Here is a 17,432-nt window from a genome sequence, read left to right as displayed (position 1 = left end):
ATTCATAATAGCTGTGTGTTAAACATTTAAATTCATTCAAAAAAGTATAAGTTTAATAATATATCTAATCGGGATCCAAATATACTGATGCATTTCAATCTGTATTTAGATGTATTTATCCATTTTATCACCAACATATCAACAAATTCAAAGTTACTTGTGATTACAAAAGAAACTAAATTTGTTATACGGTTTGTATTAAACATTGAATAAACAGCAATAAAGATAGTTTACCTTTTAAACAATATTCTTATACAAAAATCGATTTCCAATGTTTCGTTTGAGATGATTTTTTTCCTTCCAGTCGAACGTTGCTACGGGTTGGTTGCCAAGGAAGTGACCTCACTGTCACGTGGTCATCCACAGCAGCGTTGGCTCATGAGTGGGGAAGCTTCTTTCTACTATAACGCTTGAAAATAGTCCGTAAGTAACTTATGTTATTAACAATGAATCTATAAATATTCACCTGACATTGCGGGAGTAGTCTGTACTGACAGCTGGATTTCGCAGGCAGCCATTCAGCCTTTGTTGCTGAAATTACTATGGCTAAGTTAGCCACGGCCTGCTAACTGCTAGCAAGGTGCTCTGTCTGTTTGCAGGAGTCTGGTGTTAAAAATCAATATATTTCATTGTGTTAATCTTTTACTGAACTTACTCTGTTGTACATTGAATATATTTCTGAAAGTTCACTGCCGCCATTGTTCTGCACTGTCTTCTGCATATTAAGAGACGAGTATAGTTTCCAAACATGAACTAAACACAGTACTTCAGTACTGTGACTGTGGGCAGGGTAAAGTAAGAAAAACAAACATGTAATACTTAAACGCCACATATTCATTATATTGAAACTTTACATTTAAACAGGCACACACTGGGGCTACTTTCTGTCAGATACTGTTTTATGTATTAATGTGAATGTTACTAAATTGCGTATGAGCAACACTTGTTTAAGAGTCTTCCTAGATGTATAAACGATTAAAATATTGTAGAATTGTGTTGCACAGCTTTTGACAACCACCCATCCATATTCATATTCCAAGTCGATATCAAATGAAAATGTATTGATATGCTATGAAAACAACCTTTAGTTGCATCCCTATAAGTATTACAGTGCCGTACTTGAGTCTCATTGTGTTGTTGTAATACTGTAAATACTTGATGGGCAAAATAAGTTATTTTCATTCTTTATTAATTAATAAATTAAAATTGCTTTAAAAAAACAAGAAAATAATTCAACAATGACTAATTCATTTCCCCCAAACTTAAGGCTACTATTGCTAGGTATTCATGTACTTTTCTCTCATCAGTCATGGCAACAGAGGGTGTGGAAACCACGAGTGAAGATGCTCCAGCGGCTGGGAAGGTCAGCACCAGGTTTGACCTGGAGAAAGAGACAGAGCTTCGGTTCGAGGTGGAGGCAGCAGAGGCGGCAGAGCAAGTTGAGCTGGAGCTCCTCACGGGAATGGCTGAGGTGTTTGGTTCAGAGCTGAACCGCAGCAAGAAGTACGTATTTGGACCAGGATCTAAGATTGCAGTTTTCACCTGGCAAGGCTGCAGTGTCAACCTTTATGGCAAACCAGAGGTGAGCACCAGGGGAAGGGTCTAAAAAAAATATTGGTTGGTTTTTTGGAACAGAAATTATGCATGATGTTTTTATTTGCATATAGTGCAGGTAAGTCAAATCTGATCACATCACCTGAGACAGATGTTTGTACCAAGTCTGTACAGGGCCTACGTTAGTGTGTGAGAGTTTCCATGTGGATACCTCAGTGTTTAAACTACTGACGTATCGTATCACATTGACACCTGCATGACCCCGTGTTTGACATTTAATCAATGAGAGGCTCAAATGACCCAGCTTTTCTCCCTCGTCACCACAGGTGGCTTATGTGTCCAAGGACACTCCCATGCTGCTCTACCTGAACACACACGCTGCCCTGGAACAGATGAGAAAACAAGCAGAGCGGGACAATGAGAGGGGGCCGAGGGTGGGTTTGATTAAAGAACTACTGTATTCAGAGGCCTTTATGAAAGATTTGAATGTATGTATTTTACATTGACATTGAATAATAAAATCATCCCTCAGGTGATGGTGGTTGGACCCACAGATGTGGGAAAGTCAACAGTGTGCCGTCTGCTGTTAAGCTATGCTGTGAGAGTGGGCAGGAGGCCGACACTAGTGGAACTGGATGTGGGACAGAGTGGGGTAAGATGATTTGGAGTTATCATTAAGAATATTGACACAGACTGTGTTACATCCCAGTGTGTACCAGTGGCATACATTGCATTTGTTTATTGGATAGTTATAATCTTCCACATTTTGGTATTGAATTGTTGCCACAGGCTTTAAGGGAATATCCATTATACAGATCTGATCAATATGAGTTATAAGGAACATTCCGCCCCCTCAGGTGTCAGTGCCTGGGACAGTGTCCGCACTGTGCATCGAGCGTCCGGCAGACATAGAGGAGGGCTTCTCAGTCCAGGCTCCATTGGTTTACCACTTTGGCTCAACTACCCCAGGGACCAACATCAAACTTTACAACAAGGTGAGAAGAAAGGTGCTGGACATTTTGTTAGAGTTATTTTGCATTCTCATCAGTTATTTGTTTCTCACCTCCCACTTTAATCTGTTCTTTTCTTATAACGTGCAGCTGACGTCATGCCTGGCTGAGGTGTTTTCCCAGCGCTGTGAGGTGAACAGGAAGGCCAGTGTTGGAGGCTGCATCATCAACACCTGTGGCTGGGTGAAGGGCTCTGGGTACCAGGCTCTGGTCCATTGTGCCTCTGCCTTTCAGGTGGATGTGGTGCTGGTGCTGGATCATGAGAGACTGTACAATGAACTCAAACGAGACCTCCCTCACTTTGTCCGAGTTGTGCTCCTACCTAAGTCCGGTGGGGTGGTGGAACGCTCCAAAGAGTGCCGGCGGGAGACTCGGGATGAGAAAATCCGCGAGTATTTCTACGGCTTCCGTGGAGTGTCCTTCTACCCTTTTTCCTTTGAGGTGCGTTTCTCAGACGTTCGCATCTATAAGATCGGGGCACCGTCTATCCCAGACTCATGCCTGCCACTGGGAATGTCTCAGGATGACACGCAGCTCAAGCTGGTTCCTGTGACACCAGGGAGAGACCTCACGTATCATGTGCTGAGCGTGAGCAGTGCAGAGGACGTAGAGGAAGGGGCAAGAAAGGATATAGTGGAGAGCCCTGTGCGTGGCTTCATTGTGGTGACAAATGTAGACACGCAAACACAGGTAATGAAAGTGCTATCCCCATCACCCAGACCACTGCCCGGACACACGCTGCTTATCATGGACATCCGCTTCATGGACACAAAATGAAATAATCCTTCAGGGAAGACGACACCGTTGCAAAAGAAGTGGGACTCGTACCAGAGGACTTGGATTTTGTTTCCTAGTCGTTTTTTCTGCTTTGTATCAACTACAGAGAGCCTAGAAATTTCATGATTTGAAAATGGACATTGATCTCTGCAGATACAGTTTCTGGTAGAGGAGGTTTTATGAGTAGGGAAATTATTTTTGTGATAATCTGTTTTCTAACGATTGTCTTTTTTCATGATAATAAATTTTTTTAAACTAAAAAGTTCTGCGCTTTTATTTTTCAAATTTCATGGTCGTCAGATTTTCCTGTCCTACATATGTGTATCAGTTTACATTTATTTGCAGATGTCCTGTACGTACATAAAGTAAAAATTTACTGTACGTCAGAACAGTTTGGAGGTACTGGTATTCTAATTCTACTTTTAAGTATTTCCGGCTACTCCCAGCTACAGTTAGTACCACTTATTTAATACACAAACCATATGATCATTTTATCAAAAATTGTCTATCAAATACAATGTTAACATACAAATGTGTTCAAATTTCGATCGATTTAACTGTGCTGCTTACACATTACTGTATAAATAATAATCAAATAATCCAATCTAGGACTTTCATTGCAATTAACTGTTTTCATACTTTGCTTTTACTTAAGTAAAAGTAAATAATTCTTCATATACCACTACAACAGAAACAAAAGAGACATACCAGTGTGTCAACACCTGCCAACTCATAGAGTTCATCAGATACACTACAGATACACATTTCTTTAACAAGTGGAAGATGGACTCAACTAATCAGCATAAAGTGACTTAACTTTAACTCGTGAGGTGTGTGATGCTCAGTATGAGCCAGTATTTAAAATGAAACATCCTCTCATACAGTATAAACACATTTAACTTAAAAAAATGATATTTTGTCTTGAAATACACATTTTTGTTCAGGCTGATTTATTAGCATTTCTACACCACAATTGTCCGATTTACCATGTTACTTCTATTTTCTGTGCTTTTTCTCTAAACATTATCTTTCCTCAGCAGGATGCTGCTTCATTGTAGGTGGGTCAGTTGAAGGGGTTTCAAGTTGGCCATCTGGGATCTGTGGAGAAAAACCAAATAGGTTGTTCTACCAAGTGAATTTGCCGTAACGCCTGACATTTAACAAGGATGCTTTACACACTGACTTTCAGTTTGAGTGAAATGATTATTGCTAAACCAGGTGATGTTGATGCAATGCATTTTGTTGATTTTCACACAGTCGAGCTTTTCTCTCCAGTTCTACTGACAGTCAAGGTCAAATTTCAGTCTGAGTAACTTCCCCTTCCATATTAAACATTTTTTTAAACATTTTTTTGTAATTTATTAGGATATTCAATATACAGACACCACATATTATTATTTATTATTGATCATATGTAAAATTTATATAAATTACTCAGTACTAGTGTACATAAAGTTTGTGTCCATTATACAATGCATATAAGGTTTATACATCCATATGTAAGTTTTGCATGTATATTATGTAAATAAGGTTAATATATAGTATATTATGTGTGTAAAGTTTATACATTTATATATGTATGTTTTGCATGTATAATTTGTAAATAAGGTTAATGTAAAGTTTACACCGGGTATTATATATAAAGTTTATACAGTCTTTGGTCATAACATCATTTTTTTCATCAGCCAATCACCATCCACGGTGTTCGAGCTGGTTCTTCAGACCACACCTTCCTTGCTCTCTGATTGGCTGTTCCTCCCACCTGAGGCACGACGGGCCAGTTCCGGGATTCCGACATCGGCCTAGCCAGCGAGCTAACGGGGCTGCTAGCGGCTAACTCAAGGAGGACCCAAACCACCCTCACCCTACAGGCAAGGCAGCTCGCATGTCCGGCTCTGGCTGCTTGATTTACCCGCCGTTCGTGGTGACTGTTTAGCCCAAAGTAGCCACAGCCAGCCCGCCAGCGAAATCTATTCGAATAAGCGAGTGTGAAGCTACAATGCTAACCAGGTAACGTTAGCTGACTCTTGTAGCTGTGGTAAAGGACTGAGCGGTGTCGCAAAAAAAAACTTTCGAGGCTAGGTAAGAGCTAACCGATCAATAAGTACAGGTTGTGGTTACATCGCTCATTGTTGCTCATTTGGAGTGAAACATCGCACCGTGTGTCCGTCAGTTGTAATGAAGTTTGATGCTATTCACGGGGTTCATGTTGCAGTAGTGTTGTCTTGACTGAATCCTCGCTGTGCCCCGGCCTGTTATTCAACGCCCGGTCTGACACAACCGATGGCTCGGAGATGAGGTGATAGTGTCAGATGTTACAGTTTTAAACGAGGCATCAGCTTGTAGCCTGTCAACGTGTTGGTATCGGTCCGAATTGTTAAAGTTTGCTCGAAAGGCCACTTAGCGATGTCGCCTGCGAGCCGCAGCTTGTCGTGGTGACATGACAGACAGGACTTGATACGGAGATTTTAGGATTAACATCCATAATAGTCGAGGGGGGATTTGTCGTGTGGCAGATGAGATGATTGACAACAGGCACAGTGACACCTCAGCTCGGTATTTGGTAATAATACCGATGATAGCTGAAAAGAGGGGTGTGTCCAAACTATCAGATTACACTGTTACTCCGGGTCCGTTTTCAGTGTCTTCACACTTGACGGACTAGTTTTTCGTCTGGAGAAGAGGGAAATTTGCGTGCGTGTGTGTTTTGTGTGTGTGTGTCGTTGTCTCCATGGTGTTTTGAATTTCCAGGAGTGGGATGTCTTTCATTTGATCACCTGGGGGCATGGAGGTGACAGCTGTCTGTGTAACAACCCCAGGCGGTTGAACAACTTTGTTTATGAGTGACGGTGAGATAGGTACAGTCACATAAAATAGCACGAGCTGTTTATCACAGTAAGACGGTGGTTAGTCATCCTGATTGTTGGGAAATCAGGACTTCTCCTGGATTACCCTGCCCTTCCGCCCAACAATGAAAATACATTTCGATGGTGAATTCAAACCGGTTCAAGCGGAACATGGATAGTTTCATACAAAACATTATTGTGCTTGTGATCTTATTCTGTTATTGTATATAGAGCCATAACTAATCTGCAAAGAAGATGTTTGACCCACTGTTTCATAGGAAAAGTGGCACATCCTTTCAGTTAAGAAGCTGAAACCAGAGAATATCAAAATAGCTTCCAATTAGTAATAATAATTAAGTGCTAATTTTAGCTTTAATTATTTGAAATCTACTGTTTTGGACACTGCTGACAAGTTGTTTTTGTTTGTTTTTCTTTTTACAGGGCTCTCCTACAGCTCACATAGCCAGTGGCTGAAAGACTACCGGTTTGACAAAGAAAAAAAAAAAGGAGTAAAATGGATCAGCCTACATAACATCACTGCTGCACATGGCTTTGTTTTGGAGATGTAAAATGGGAACAGAGGTCTGTCTGCAGAGAATTTGGAGGTTTCGGAGGTCTCTACACGCAGACCCGGCCAAGAGCGGCGACACCTCGGTGACATCCACGGGGCTTCTTTTTGGAATGAGTTGATTTTGTCTCCATATTTACACAAAGACTGAAGGCAGGGGTCTTAATAGATCCAACGGACTTTGCTTGGGTTTATTTTACTTGTGAAGGCAAGGATAGATATCATTTAAGGTTTTTTGTTTTGTTTTGAGCAGCTTTTTAAAAATAGATTCCAGCTGGACTTTTGTTTTGATGTCGGGCGACTTCCCACAACTGGTTTGAAAGTGAATTTGTTTGTTTAGTTGTTTTCCCCCTGCTGTCTTAGTTCGAAACGCTGGAACTGTTCCCTCTGCCGCCATCCTCAGTTTCTTCCACCCACCCAGTGCCTATATAAGCCCTCTCGGGACAATCACAGAAGTCATCAGCAGCTGCTACGCTCAATCCTCTGCCTGTTCTCCTCCATGTGCTTCTGCTCCTGGCCTGCTGGCTATCTACCCACTACCTCTTTAATTTCCTCGTTTCTTTTTTTTCTATACCTTTTTTTCCTAAGAGGCATAATCAGAACACTAGCACAGTGACAAGCATTAATGTAAACAGAGTTGTAAGATTTGAGAGAAACCTAGATTGCGCCAAATTTGGATGCGTATGCAAGTGTACATGCACAGTGTTAAGGTTGCACTGGTGCCAGGGAGCAGTTTAAGATTAGATTTATTTATATTGTTGCAAATTAAATTAAAGCCATAAAAATATTTATGAATTACCTACACATATTTTTGTATCACATTGCTCTTGTATAGTTTGCTTTTATATGCTTCTGTTAAGATTATGCACACAAATTAAATATCTACAACAAGCTGCACACATACAAGTAGAGCTGTATATTGCTATATGAAAAACGATCTCTGTTTTTGAGTGATTATATTAGTGCTGGGAGATATTTTGTGTGGGGACGAAGAGACTCCCTCATGTTTCTGTTGACTTGCTGCTTTGCATAGTGTTGGTTTTCTTCTCCAGTCTGTAGTCATGGCCCCTCCTCCCACCCAAACGCCATCTTTGTCATTTTGACCCGTAAAGCGCACTTTGCAGTAGGTAGACAGTAGATATCTACCTCTCTCTCTCTTCCTCCCCTCTTTCGCTCTGTCTCTGATGCCGGGCTTCAGTGGTGGGGGGGTTGGGGGAGGAGTAGGTGGCCCAGCTTCTGCTCCTCCCCGTGCGTTTCGACCCAGCCGATATGTCCCGGTGTCTGCAGCCACCTTTTTCCTTGTTGGATCCACCACCCTGTTCTTCGGCTTCACGTAAGTGTCTCTTGGTCATTCTCTCTTAAATACGCAAACAAACTGACACCTAAAGCAAACACGGTGCCTAAGTCTCAAACATTTACACACAGATGTGTCAGGATTGAAAGTGAATACATATTCGTGTTTGCTTAAGGCATGTGTGAATATCCCTAAGTAATTGTGTTCAATCGAAAGGCTAGTTGATTTTTTGTTTGAGTTTGTTTCACTTTTATTTAAATAAAGAAAATGTACATAGCACACATACTTGTATTTCAGCAACACTTGCACATAGTTCTTTACAGTCACACCTGTGAGATCCCCTTTTACAATTAGTTTATTTTTGGCCAGGCATTCCAACTTCACTGGAGGAAATCGTCAGACACAAAAGCTTATAGCAGTTGTGTTGATGGCGCATGAAGTTTTACTTGCACATTTTTCCCATTCATGCCTTGATTCAAGGTTTTTTTTTGTTCTCTACTTGCTGCTATTTTAGACTTGGAACAAGAAAATATGTCAATATGTTGAAATATTATTAGTTTTGGCAATAATATGTCAAACTGTTATTTCGTTTCCTGCTGCCCAGGTGCCCGTGGTTGTCAGAGTACTTCTCCGCTGTCATTCCCATCTACATTGCTGTGATCTTCCTCTTCACCCTCGCCAACTTCTGCATGGCCACTTTCATGGACCCTGGTGTCTTCCCCAGAGGTAAACACACATAGACAGTGCCAATGTCATTGTGCCTAGGTTTCTATGCAATGGTGAATACAGTGTTTTATACAGTACGTTGGAGATCATCAATCACGTGCGTGCGTTTTCTTTCTGTAGCGGAGGAGGATGAGGATAAAGAGGATGATTTCCGAGCTCCACTCTATAAGACGGTGGAGATCAAAGGCATCCAGGTGCGCATGAAGTGGTGCTCAACCTGCCGCTTCTACCGGCCGCCACGCTGCTCGCACTGCTCAGTCTGCGACAACTGTGTGGAGGTACACACGCACAGAAACAATTTATTTCATGCAAATATGATTTGTTATACCAAGAAGCTGGGTGGAACAGGGTGACAGTGTCAGATTATCTGGGCTCATTTTGGCTTAAAACATTGTTTTTCTATTGCTCCTGTGTTTTTCCTTGATTTAGTGCAGTGCCTGTTCTTAACCTACCTGTTTGGAATGGGCTGTTTGCTTGGCCTGTGATAATGGTGGTTGCAGCTTTCTATTTGAAACTGTAAATGTGACCTGCAGTAATTGAGCTGGGGCAAGTGAAGACTGGCTGCAGGACTCAGTCTGCAGAATCCTGAAGCCGCTCCACAGCTGCTGCACAAATAGCCTTTCACCTGTTTATTCAAAGTACAGTGAAACTCGACTCAGTACTCAAAATCCAGAGCTGGAGAACCAGTTGTTGTTGCTGTTGTCATGTTCGACAATGTCACTGATTAGTCCCACCAGCCACCTGTTTAATAAAATGTAATTAATATTTAATTTATCGTGTGTCCTTTGACATTAAATTTAATTAAAAATAGACATGCCAAGTTTGAAGCTGATTAGATGAACGATTCTAAAGACGTGTGCCACAGTCCGACATTTCTGGAATTATTAGACAGATGTCAGTGGAACGTTTAGAGCAGTGGTCACCAACCTTTTCAAGCCAACGGTCTCTTTTTAATTCCAAACATAGGCCGAGATCTACCACCCTGATATCTTACCAAAAAAACACTTAGGAGGGTCATATTTATTATTTTTGCAGTTTCTATTAAAGGCTCAATGTACGAGCAATTTCCTTGTATAAAAGTAGTGCTGTGTACTCGAATAAATACCAGTAATATACAGTATAAAGCAGTGCATTTTCTACTGCTGCAAATATTTCACAATAAAATCCCCCTTTTTTTATTTAACAAATGAACAGATTTATTTTGAAACGCATACAGCAAGTGTTGCAACCATTTATGTTTGTGACATAAATTCAACCGATAAACATTAAAACTCAGCTGAAAGATCGTTTTCACCGTCTATTCTGCAGTGAACCTTGTGCAATGTTTTTCTGTCGGATATGTCACAAACTTGCATATTTACAACACTTCCCGAACCCGTTTTAAAGTACAAGCACTCCAGCATTTCCCTTTCAGATCGATCAGTCAATCGTGATTGTCGGGCGGTGACCACTGCTTTAGAACATCTGCTTTATATTTATTATTGTATCTAAGTCTCAGTTGCACTAAGTCTGTATTACATGTATGTGTGTGTGTAATGTATCTCAGTTTTAATAGTTAATCCTAATTTCACAGTGAGCTTTTATAAACTCCTGTGTGGCTTCAATTTTCAACCTATATCTGTCCTATTCTTAGTTTCCCACTTAGTGCGAGTGTCGGTGGTAGAAATTGTGCCCATATCTGATATTGATTTTTTTTTGTTCCTGTTGCTCATCATCATAATTCTTCTCTAAATCTTTAATGCTCTTTTGCCCCTGTTCTCTCTCAGGATTTTGACCACCACTGTCCGTGGGTGAACAACTGCATTGGTCGGAGGAATTATCGCTATTTCTTCCTGTTCCTGATATCACTTACCACCCACATTGTGGACGTGTTTGGGTTTGGCTTGGTTTATGTCCTACATCACCGCCATCAGCTGGATACACCACATGCTGCTGTCACGTATCCTTCACTTGGCACGCTACAGCCCAAAACATGCTGAACGCTTTTCACATTTTTATGCCATATTTGTTTTGATCTCCTTGACCCTCTCCTCCCAGTATGGCTGTGATGTGTGTGGCTGGTCTGTTTTTTGTCCCAGTTGCTGGCCTGACTGGGTTTCACATGGTGCTGGTGGCCCGCGGCAGGACCACAAACGAACAGGTACATACGAGAGTACATACAGTTTAGACCAGAGGGCTTCAACAGGGGGTCCGCAAAATATTTGGTTGATTAGACAATTTTTTATATTTTTTTTCACACTAATTTAAATGTCTTTAAATACACATTAACATGAATCCAACATATTGTAGCGAACGGATAAATGGAGGTAGAAGACGTTCTCTTTCAGTCAGCAATGCACACATTCAGCGACACACAGGAGCTCTGTCAAGCTGGGCACCGGTTCACTCACAGCACGAGACTAGAATAGACCTGTCCCTCCAAGCCTCCTGTACACAAAGAGGAGGACATCTTACAATTGTGTATAAAAACACAATTTTATACAATATAGTAGGGGGTCCCTGCTCCATCTCTCCATCAGTTTGGGGGTCCTTGGCCTGAAAAACGTTGAAGACCCCTGGTTTAGACGGATTGTTCTTTTCTGTATTTGTATCATTATCGTTGGTGTCTACGTGAACTGGATGGTTTTCTCTCACTGTAGGTGACAGGAAAGTTCCGGGGTGGCGTTAACCCTTTCACCAATGGTTGCTTGAGGAATATTTCACATGTGCTCTGCAGCTCCCAGGCCCCCAGGTCAGCCCTCCTCACTCCTCTGTTTACTCCTTTCCTTAAACACACTCCACAATTATTCCTTTTCCACTGGTTCTTTATTTCCATTGCTCTCTCTCTCCCTTTTCCACTCTCCACTCTCCTCATTTATTGTTCTCACTTTATTCCTTTAATGGGTACAAGCTTTTCAGTGCGAGTGGCTGCTGTTGCTTGATTCGGTTTGTCAAAAGAGAAATGTGCTGCTGGTTTTAATGAGTGTGTATGTCCTTGTCACAGATACGTGGGTCGATGGCGGAGCCCTAAGTCTGTGGAAATACAGCCACCATTTCTTATACCAGCTCTCACTGAGGCCCAGCTGGAAGCAAAGGTCCTGGACAATGGCATCCAGAATGACCGACACAGCGCCCGGGTGAGTGATGCCTCATCCCACAGAAACTCAAAAACAGAAAACTTAATTTATATGTGGAAGTTGTGGATAAAACAACTCAACAGAAATTATTGGTATACATTTTTTCCAAGTTTCATGGCTCCTATGGTTGACAAATGAACGCTACAAGAGAAAATACTCAGTACTCTACCTTCTATGTATAATTTAGAGCCCGGTTTTAGCAGCAGCATGTTGATGGTGAATGTTGAGACTGAAAATAGTTTGAGTAGATCGATGAGTTTGAAAACAATGTTTGTAAAACAGGATTTTATTACATTGTTAATATGACAACAAGCATTTGATCATCTGTTACAGCAATTGCAAGCTAAACAGCGTATAGATAATAGTTTTTATGGATAGGAATGACTCCTCATTACTGTGTCTCTTCCAGTCCAAGAGCAGTCTAGATCAGATGGAGAGCCAGTCAGCTGATGCAGAGCCTCCACCTCCTCCAAAGCCAGAAATGCGTTACCCTGGCCTGCCCCGTGCTGACACGGAGGGTGAGACATGTAAATTCAAATGCACAAGATATGTGTTAACATCTGATTGTTTGCTGTCAAGTGCAGCCATGATACTTGAGGTGTATTCCCTCTTATGTAAACAGATTCCTGTTTGTATTTGAATCTCAAACACACCTTGTTCGTGTTTCACTTTTGGTTTTCTCGCCGCTCAGAGAGCAGTTTGTTGACTGAAGCTCCACCTACACCGTCAATGTACAAGTACCGGCCAGCCTACAACAGCCCAGGAAGGAACCACACTGCCCTCACACACCCCAACAAGGTACATCTCAATTCACACTTGCACAGTCCTCGAGGTATTAGGTATCAACTACTAACATAACATTATGTCGGTGCTGCCTGAGAGTGACGATGCGCATTTGTTTACTGGAAACTTTACATCCAAGTATATTCTATTACATACAAATTCATTGATTAGTACATTATTCTAGCAATATTATATACAGATATTATAGCAACCTTTCATTTCTACTTTTCGTAAAAGATATGGGGATGTGTTTTATCCTTACTGCAAACACAGCAGAAGTACATAGAACCGAGCAAACAGACATTATCCCACAGATTACTGTAACAGATGGTCCTGTGGCTTTTGTGCTCTCCCCCTTCTGATATCCTTTGTGGTTAATACCATGCCCCTGTTTTTTTGTTGTTGTGTTTTTTTACTTGAAATTAATCATTCAGTGGCCACCGGGTGATCAGTAAGTCTCAGCTAGTGTCATCTGTGTGTGTGTATCCCTCTGGTTGTCTCTGTTTGAGTGAATCTATCCTTCCTCCCCCTTGAGACTGCATTGACTGGAATGTGTAGTTCATGTACTTTGTTTTATATTTGTATCCCCGTTCATGTGTTGAGACACAGTCTTTGACATGCAGTGTCAGTGCTTGTTCAAGCCAGTCAATGTTTCCAGTCCAGTAGTGTGATGATGGAGTAGAGCACCATTCAAGCATCCAATTTCTCCCTACCACTGTTTCTTCTTTTTTTTTCTGGTAGCATTTTTAAAAGAACTGGCTAATACTTTACTTAATTTAAGTCTCTATATTAAGCAGTCTACAAACAATTAAATCACGTGATTAAAAAACACTAATTTAGTTGTGTTTATGAATGTATTTTTAACAACTCCTCATACACGGAGGCTTCTGTATTAACGGATAATGAATTGAAACAATATGAAATAAAAAATAATCGCCGAATAGTGCACATTAATAATCACTTCAAATCTTCTTATAGTTGCTTAAAACTATAATGTGATGTGCCTCAAACCTTTTTATGAAATGTTTACACTGCTCATAAATGCTTATTACAGAGACTCAAATTAAAGTGTCGTCAAACATGGGTAATTCATTTGTCTTATCTATTCCTGAGGTAACATGGTGGTGTTCATCTCTCCTCCCCCTCCTCTTCATCACACTTTTCCTCACCCTCTCTACCTCTGGTCTGTTTCTCCTCGTCTCTCCTCTCCTCAGATGATTCGGGGTGAGAGTCTTGACTCTCCATCTCCCTCTATCCTCCAGTCCAGCCGTCAGCCTAGCTATCGCTCGGAGCCGAGCAGCCTGGACGGGGCCACGGTGGTGGGGGGAGGTGTGGGGGCACGCAGAGGGGCGGGGGAGAGGGGTGAGGGCCCCGGAGGCCCTGGCGGGACCACTGGGGCGGTGTTGGGGGGCATGTCAGGTTACTCCCTGACTGGGCGCTCCTACACCTCCTACCCATCTTCTCTCGTTTTGTCCATGGGTGGCTCGCACTCCTCCAGCATGCGCTCGGCGCACACAGCACACAACCCGATGGCCACGCTCCAATCAGAAGGCACCACAGACACCAGCTATAAAAGCCTGGCCAATCAAACGCCTCGGAATGGCAGCCTGTCCTATGACAGCCTACTGACGCCATCCGAAAGCCCAGAGTTCGAGTCGGCTGCCCACGAGCTGTCGCCGCACAAGCCTCATGCTCCATTTCCCTCTGTGACTAGAACAGGCCAGCTTGAGATGGTGTCACCCAGTAGCCCGTTGCAGGGCTACATGTCGCCCTTCCTCTCAGCTCAGATTGCCCAGCAGAGGGAGGGGCAGCTGCTCCAGGGCTCTGCCACTTTCTCCTCCCCTCACAGGGCCTACCTGCGTGCCGTCAGCCCTCCCCCTTCCTCCACTGGGCTTCCTGAGACCCAGTACCTGCTCCAGCATAACCAGGACTCTTCTTCCCGAGGCCCACGTAACCCTTCCTCCTCATCCCCTGGGGCTCGCTCACTCGAGCCGCCTGTCTCCCCGCCACCACGCGGCCTCTCCCTTGGCAAGTCCCAGACTTACACCGGGGAGACAGGGCCTCAGCACAAGCCTAGACCTGCAGGAGGAGGCGCTGTGCTGGGAGGGGCAGGAGCCGGAGGAGGGCAACAGGCTCCACAGTGAGTAGTGATCCTTCGGCAGATCCGTCAGCCTGCTGCTCTTCCTGCTCCTTTTCCTCCTAATCCTCTTCTTCTTCCTCCCTGGTTTGTGTCAGCCCTCCTCTTCCTCCCTGATCTGTGTGAGTCTTCCTTTTCCTATTCCATGGTTTACAGCCAGTCTTCTCATGTGCTGTGCAAGTTTTATTGAGTCAGGTATTAGTATGTGTTGATCAGTGTTAAAAGCATGCCACTGTGTGTTTACCTCTGTGAAAGCATGTCCAACCACGCTGCTGTTTACGGTCCTGTTCTCACTCTGTTTCGTGACCAAATGCCTTAACGATCATTGGTAGACAAATGTTTAGCTTTTTGTGCTTTTGTTTATTTTTGAAGTAGAACCACTCACCTCCACATCCCTTTCTCCTCCTACACTCCCCCCCTCCCCTTCCCTTCTTCGTGGCTGTCCGATTCAGATTTACCTCTCGCCCAGTCTTGGCCAATCACACCACATCCAAACCAGGGGGCGGGGTGAAGAAGGTGACCGGCGTCGGAGGGACTACTTATGAGATATCGGTTTGAGTGACAGACGCCCTTCATGGTCTATCACTATGGGGGGAAAGGGACTCGACTTCTTCCATTGAGCTGGATATTATTCACGACTGCAGGCTCCTCAAAAATGACAGTTTTCTTCTGCAGCGGACGAAAGGAACAATCCTGTCTGGTACTCAACTTTGTTACCTTTGTAACGCCACTGGCCATTCGTCTCCGCCAGCCTTTCAGATTTGAACAAAGAGGAACCGGGGACACTGGTTCATGTTTCCACAGGATCAATATGTGTCCATTTAGCCACTTTGTGAGCCATAGACTGATGTTAACGCATCATCAGAGCTTGGTACAGATTTTGTCTATAGAACACACATAGCTTTTCACTGATTTGCGGTTTTACTTTGGTACCTTAGCACAGTACGGAGTGCTGACAGCAGCGTCCTCCGCTTTAAGAAAGGATGGCCTTTAACCAGTGGATGTAAAATAAGAGAGGGAGGATTTAGGACTGTCGACCAATTGAAACGCCTTCTTTTCCACTGTATGAACGGACCACGCAGCCTGGTGATTTGTTTAGAGTCGTGGAGAAAAGAGTCCAACCTATTAACACAGTATCATTTAGTTTTATAAATCTTTTTTAAGTATTGTTTTATATACATGTATTATTATAATTACCGGGTCAAATTGTCAGGTATTGATGAGGGTGGCAGATGTAATGTGTGTAATTATTCATGAGAGCGGTTCCAAATCAGTTGCCTGTCTATATTTGATGGCTGCATCAGCCACTCACAAGCTCTTGCTGGAGGTTTCATCGTCCAACGAGAAGGACGATCCTTTGTCGATAGCGGATGTGGCAGGTCATCAAGCTTAATTATCAAACGCCACAAAGAAATTCTAAATCACGATTCCAGCACAAGCAACTTTGTGGAATGTACGCTTGTAATGTTTATGCCAGAGACATTATGCAAAATCTGTTTGTAGCTTTAAGATCCTTTCATGTCTTTTGGGTGTTTTTTGTTTCTTCCTCTTTTCTGTGCTGTTTTTGTCAGTCAGTCATGATGCTAGCAGAACCTTTAACAGATGGCCAGCCAAATAGGTGCAGCGAGGGAAGGGCTTATTTATTTCACCAGACAAGACAATGCTGTAGTTCTGGACACCATTAATTTCAAACCAGTCTCTACCAGTTTGCTTTTATTGAGAAGTTTTTTTTTTTCTTTGAAAGGAAGCTAATGAATTAAATGGAATATGCAACTGAGTAGATTTTTAAGGAGGGACTGGTTTGCAACTGGATACTTTTTTTGCCTTGAGACCATTCATAGTGAAGCAATCGCATTTTTTATTGTTTTTTTTAATTGATTTAAATTTTTTACACTTCTCAGAAAAAGTTTTTGGATTGACTTGTTAATTTTGAAAATAATTCCCTGAAGGTTCAAATATTTTTTTACCCACAGCCATGAGTTGAGAACGGAATAATTACAGGAAAGGAGATGAGTTTGTCTGTCAGGATTTGGCATTACAGTAAAGATGCATTTAATTTTCTTTTCCCATCGAGGCCCACAGCAGCGTCAGCAGCAGGAGGTCGAAGCTGGCTTTAAGTAGCACATGTTTGGGGGAACGTACATGCTTGAAGCACACAAGAACCATCATTCAGCCAACACGACTGTGTTACTAGTTTTCGGGCTTTGTCTTCTGTGTGCATGCGGTTTTGGTTTTGTCGTGCTTGAATGCTTCACTGGCGTGCGTACCTGTGAGAATATTGTCAAATGCCTGCCTGGTTCATGTGTAGGTGGTAACGAGAAAAGAGTCATTAATGGCACCAGCAGCCATCGTTTGGAGATAAAGAGAACCAGTGTTACTTTCTTCCTTCTCTGGCCAAGGATGGTGACCATTGAACAATTTGAAACTTATCTGAGAGCAGTAAGTATACTTCTATGTGAGATAACAATATCGCTATTGTGGGCTGTGATGAATGGAACGAGTTTCACAAATATCTGTAACGAGTACATTAAAGACATTTCCAAAATGGCCTTAAATCAAGAGTTTTTAAAAAAAAGATGTCTTCTCAGAATAAAAAGGTCAATCTGATGAAAAACTGAAGA

The 17,432-nt window shown here is 42.5% G+C and overlaps 2 protein-coding genes across 5 annotated transcripts; both read left to right on the top strand.

Annotated features, from left to right (window-relative positions):
• The first annotated feature begins 312 nt into the window (after positions 1–312).
• Positions 313–3,603, top strand: clp1 (cleavage factor polyribonucleotide kinase subunit 1). Its single transcript, XM_035162389.1, has 6 exons — positions 313–423; positions 1,308–1,582; positions 1,881–1,988; positions 2,087–2,206; positions 2,412–2,549; positions 2,655–3,603. The coding sequence occupies exons 2-6, from the start codon at positions 1,310–1,312 to the stop codon at positions 3,339–3,341; spliced, it is 1,326 nt and encodes a 441-aa protein (XP_035018280.1). The 5' UTR covers positions 313–423; positions 1,308–1,309; the 3' UTR covers positions 3,342–3,603.
• A 1,514-nt stretch (positions 3,604–5,117) lies between these two features.
• zdhhc5b (zinc finger DHHC-type palmitoyltransferase 5b) lies at positions 5,118–17,430 on the top strand. 4 transcript variants are annotated; one of them, XM_035160747.2, is made up of 13 exons: positions 5,118–5,351; positions 6,629–8,088; positions 8,654–8,775; positions 8,896–9,053; positions 10,542–10,714; positions 10,813–10,915; positions 11,415–11,506; positions 11,759–11,891; positions 12,301–12,409; positions 12,583–12,689; positions 13,889–14,814; positions 14,910–14,933; positions 15,264–17,430. In XM_035160747.2, exons 2-12 carry the CDS (start codon positions 7,940–7,942, stop codon positions 14,926–14,928), a joined length of 2,091 nt encoding a protein of 696 aa, XP_035016638.1. In that variant the 5' UTR covers positions 5,118–5,351; positions 6,629–7,939; the 3' UTR covers positions 14,929–14,933; positions 15,264–17,430. The 4 variants fall into 4 exon arrangements, with proteins under 4 accessions (XP_035016638.1, XP_035016637.1, XP_035016635.1 ...); XM_035160746.2 differs by having other exon boundaries at positions 14,910–17,430; XM_035160744.2 differs by lacking the exon at positions 14,910–14,933 and having other exon boundaries at positions 5,119–5,351.
• The last annotated feature ends 2 nt before the right edge of the window (positions 17,431–17,432 follow it).

This window comes from Hippoglossus stenolepis, chromosome 7 (assembly GCF_022539355.2).
Source record: "Hippoglossus stenolepis isolate QCI-W04-F060 chromosome 7, HSTE1.2, whole genome shotgun sequence".
Lineage (NCBI taxonomy): Eukaryota > Metazoa > Chordata > Actinopteri > Pleuronectiformes > Pleuronectidae > Hippoglossus > Hippoglossus stenolepis.
The sequence above is the reverse complement of the archived record's forward strand: the minus strand, read 5'-3'. Positions and strand labels throughout refer to the sequence as shown.

Excerpts from the sequence above, each read along its gene's own strand:
- clp1 (XM_035162389.1), top strand. The coding sequence starts at position 1,310 with ATGGCAACAGAGGGTGTGGAAACCACGAGTGAAGATGCTCCAGCGGCT. Across the intron at positions 1,583-1,880 it reads ACCTTTATGGCAAACCAGAG|GTGGCTTATGTGTCCAAGGA; the intron begins GTGAGCACCAGG and ends TCGTCACCACAG. Across the intron at positions 2,550-2,654 it reads ACATCAAACTTTACAACAAG|CTGACGTCATGCCTGGCTGA; the intron begins GTGAGAAGAAAG and ends TATAACGTGCAG.
- zdhhc5b (XM_035160744.2), top strand. The coding sequence starts at position 7,940 with ATGCCGGGCTTCAGTGGTGGGGGGGTTGGGGGAGGAGTAGGTGGCCCA. Across the intron at positions 11,507-11,758 it reads TGCAGCTCCCAGGCCCCCAG|ATACGTGGGTCGATGGCGGA; the intron begins GTCAGCCCTCCT and ends TCCTTGTCACAG. Across the intron at positions 12,690-13,888 it reads CCCTCACACACCCCAACAAG|ATGATTCGGGGTGAGAGTCT; the intron begins GTACATCTCAAT and ends TCCTCTCCTCAG.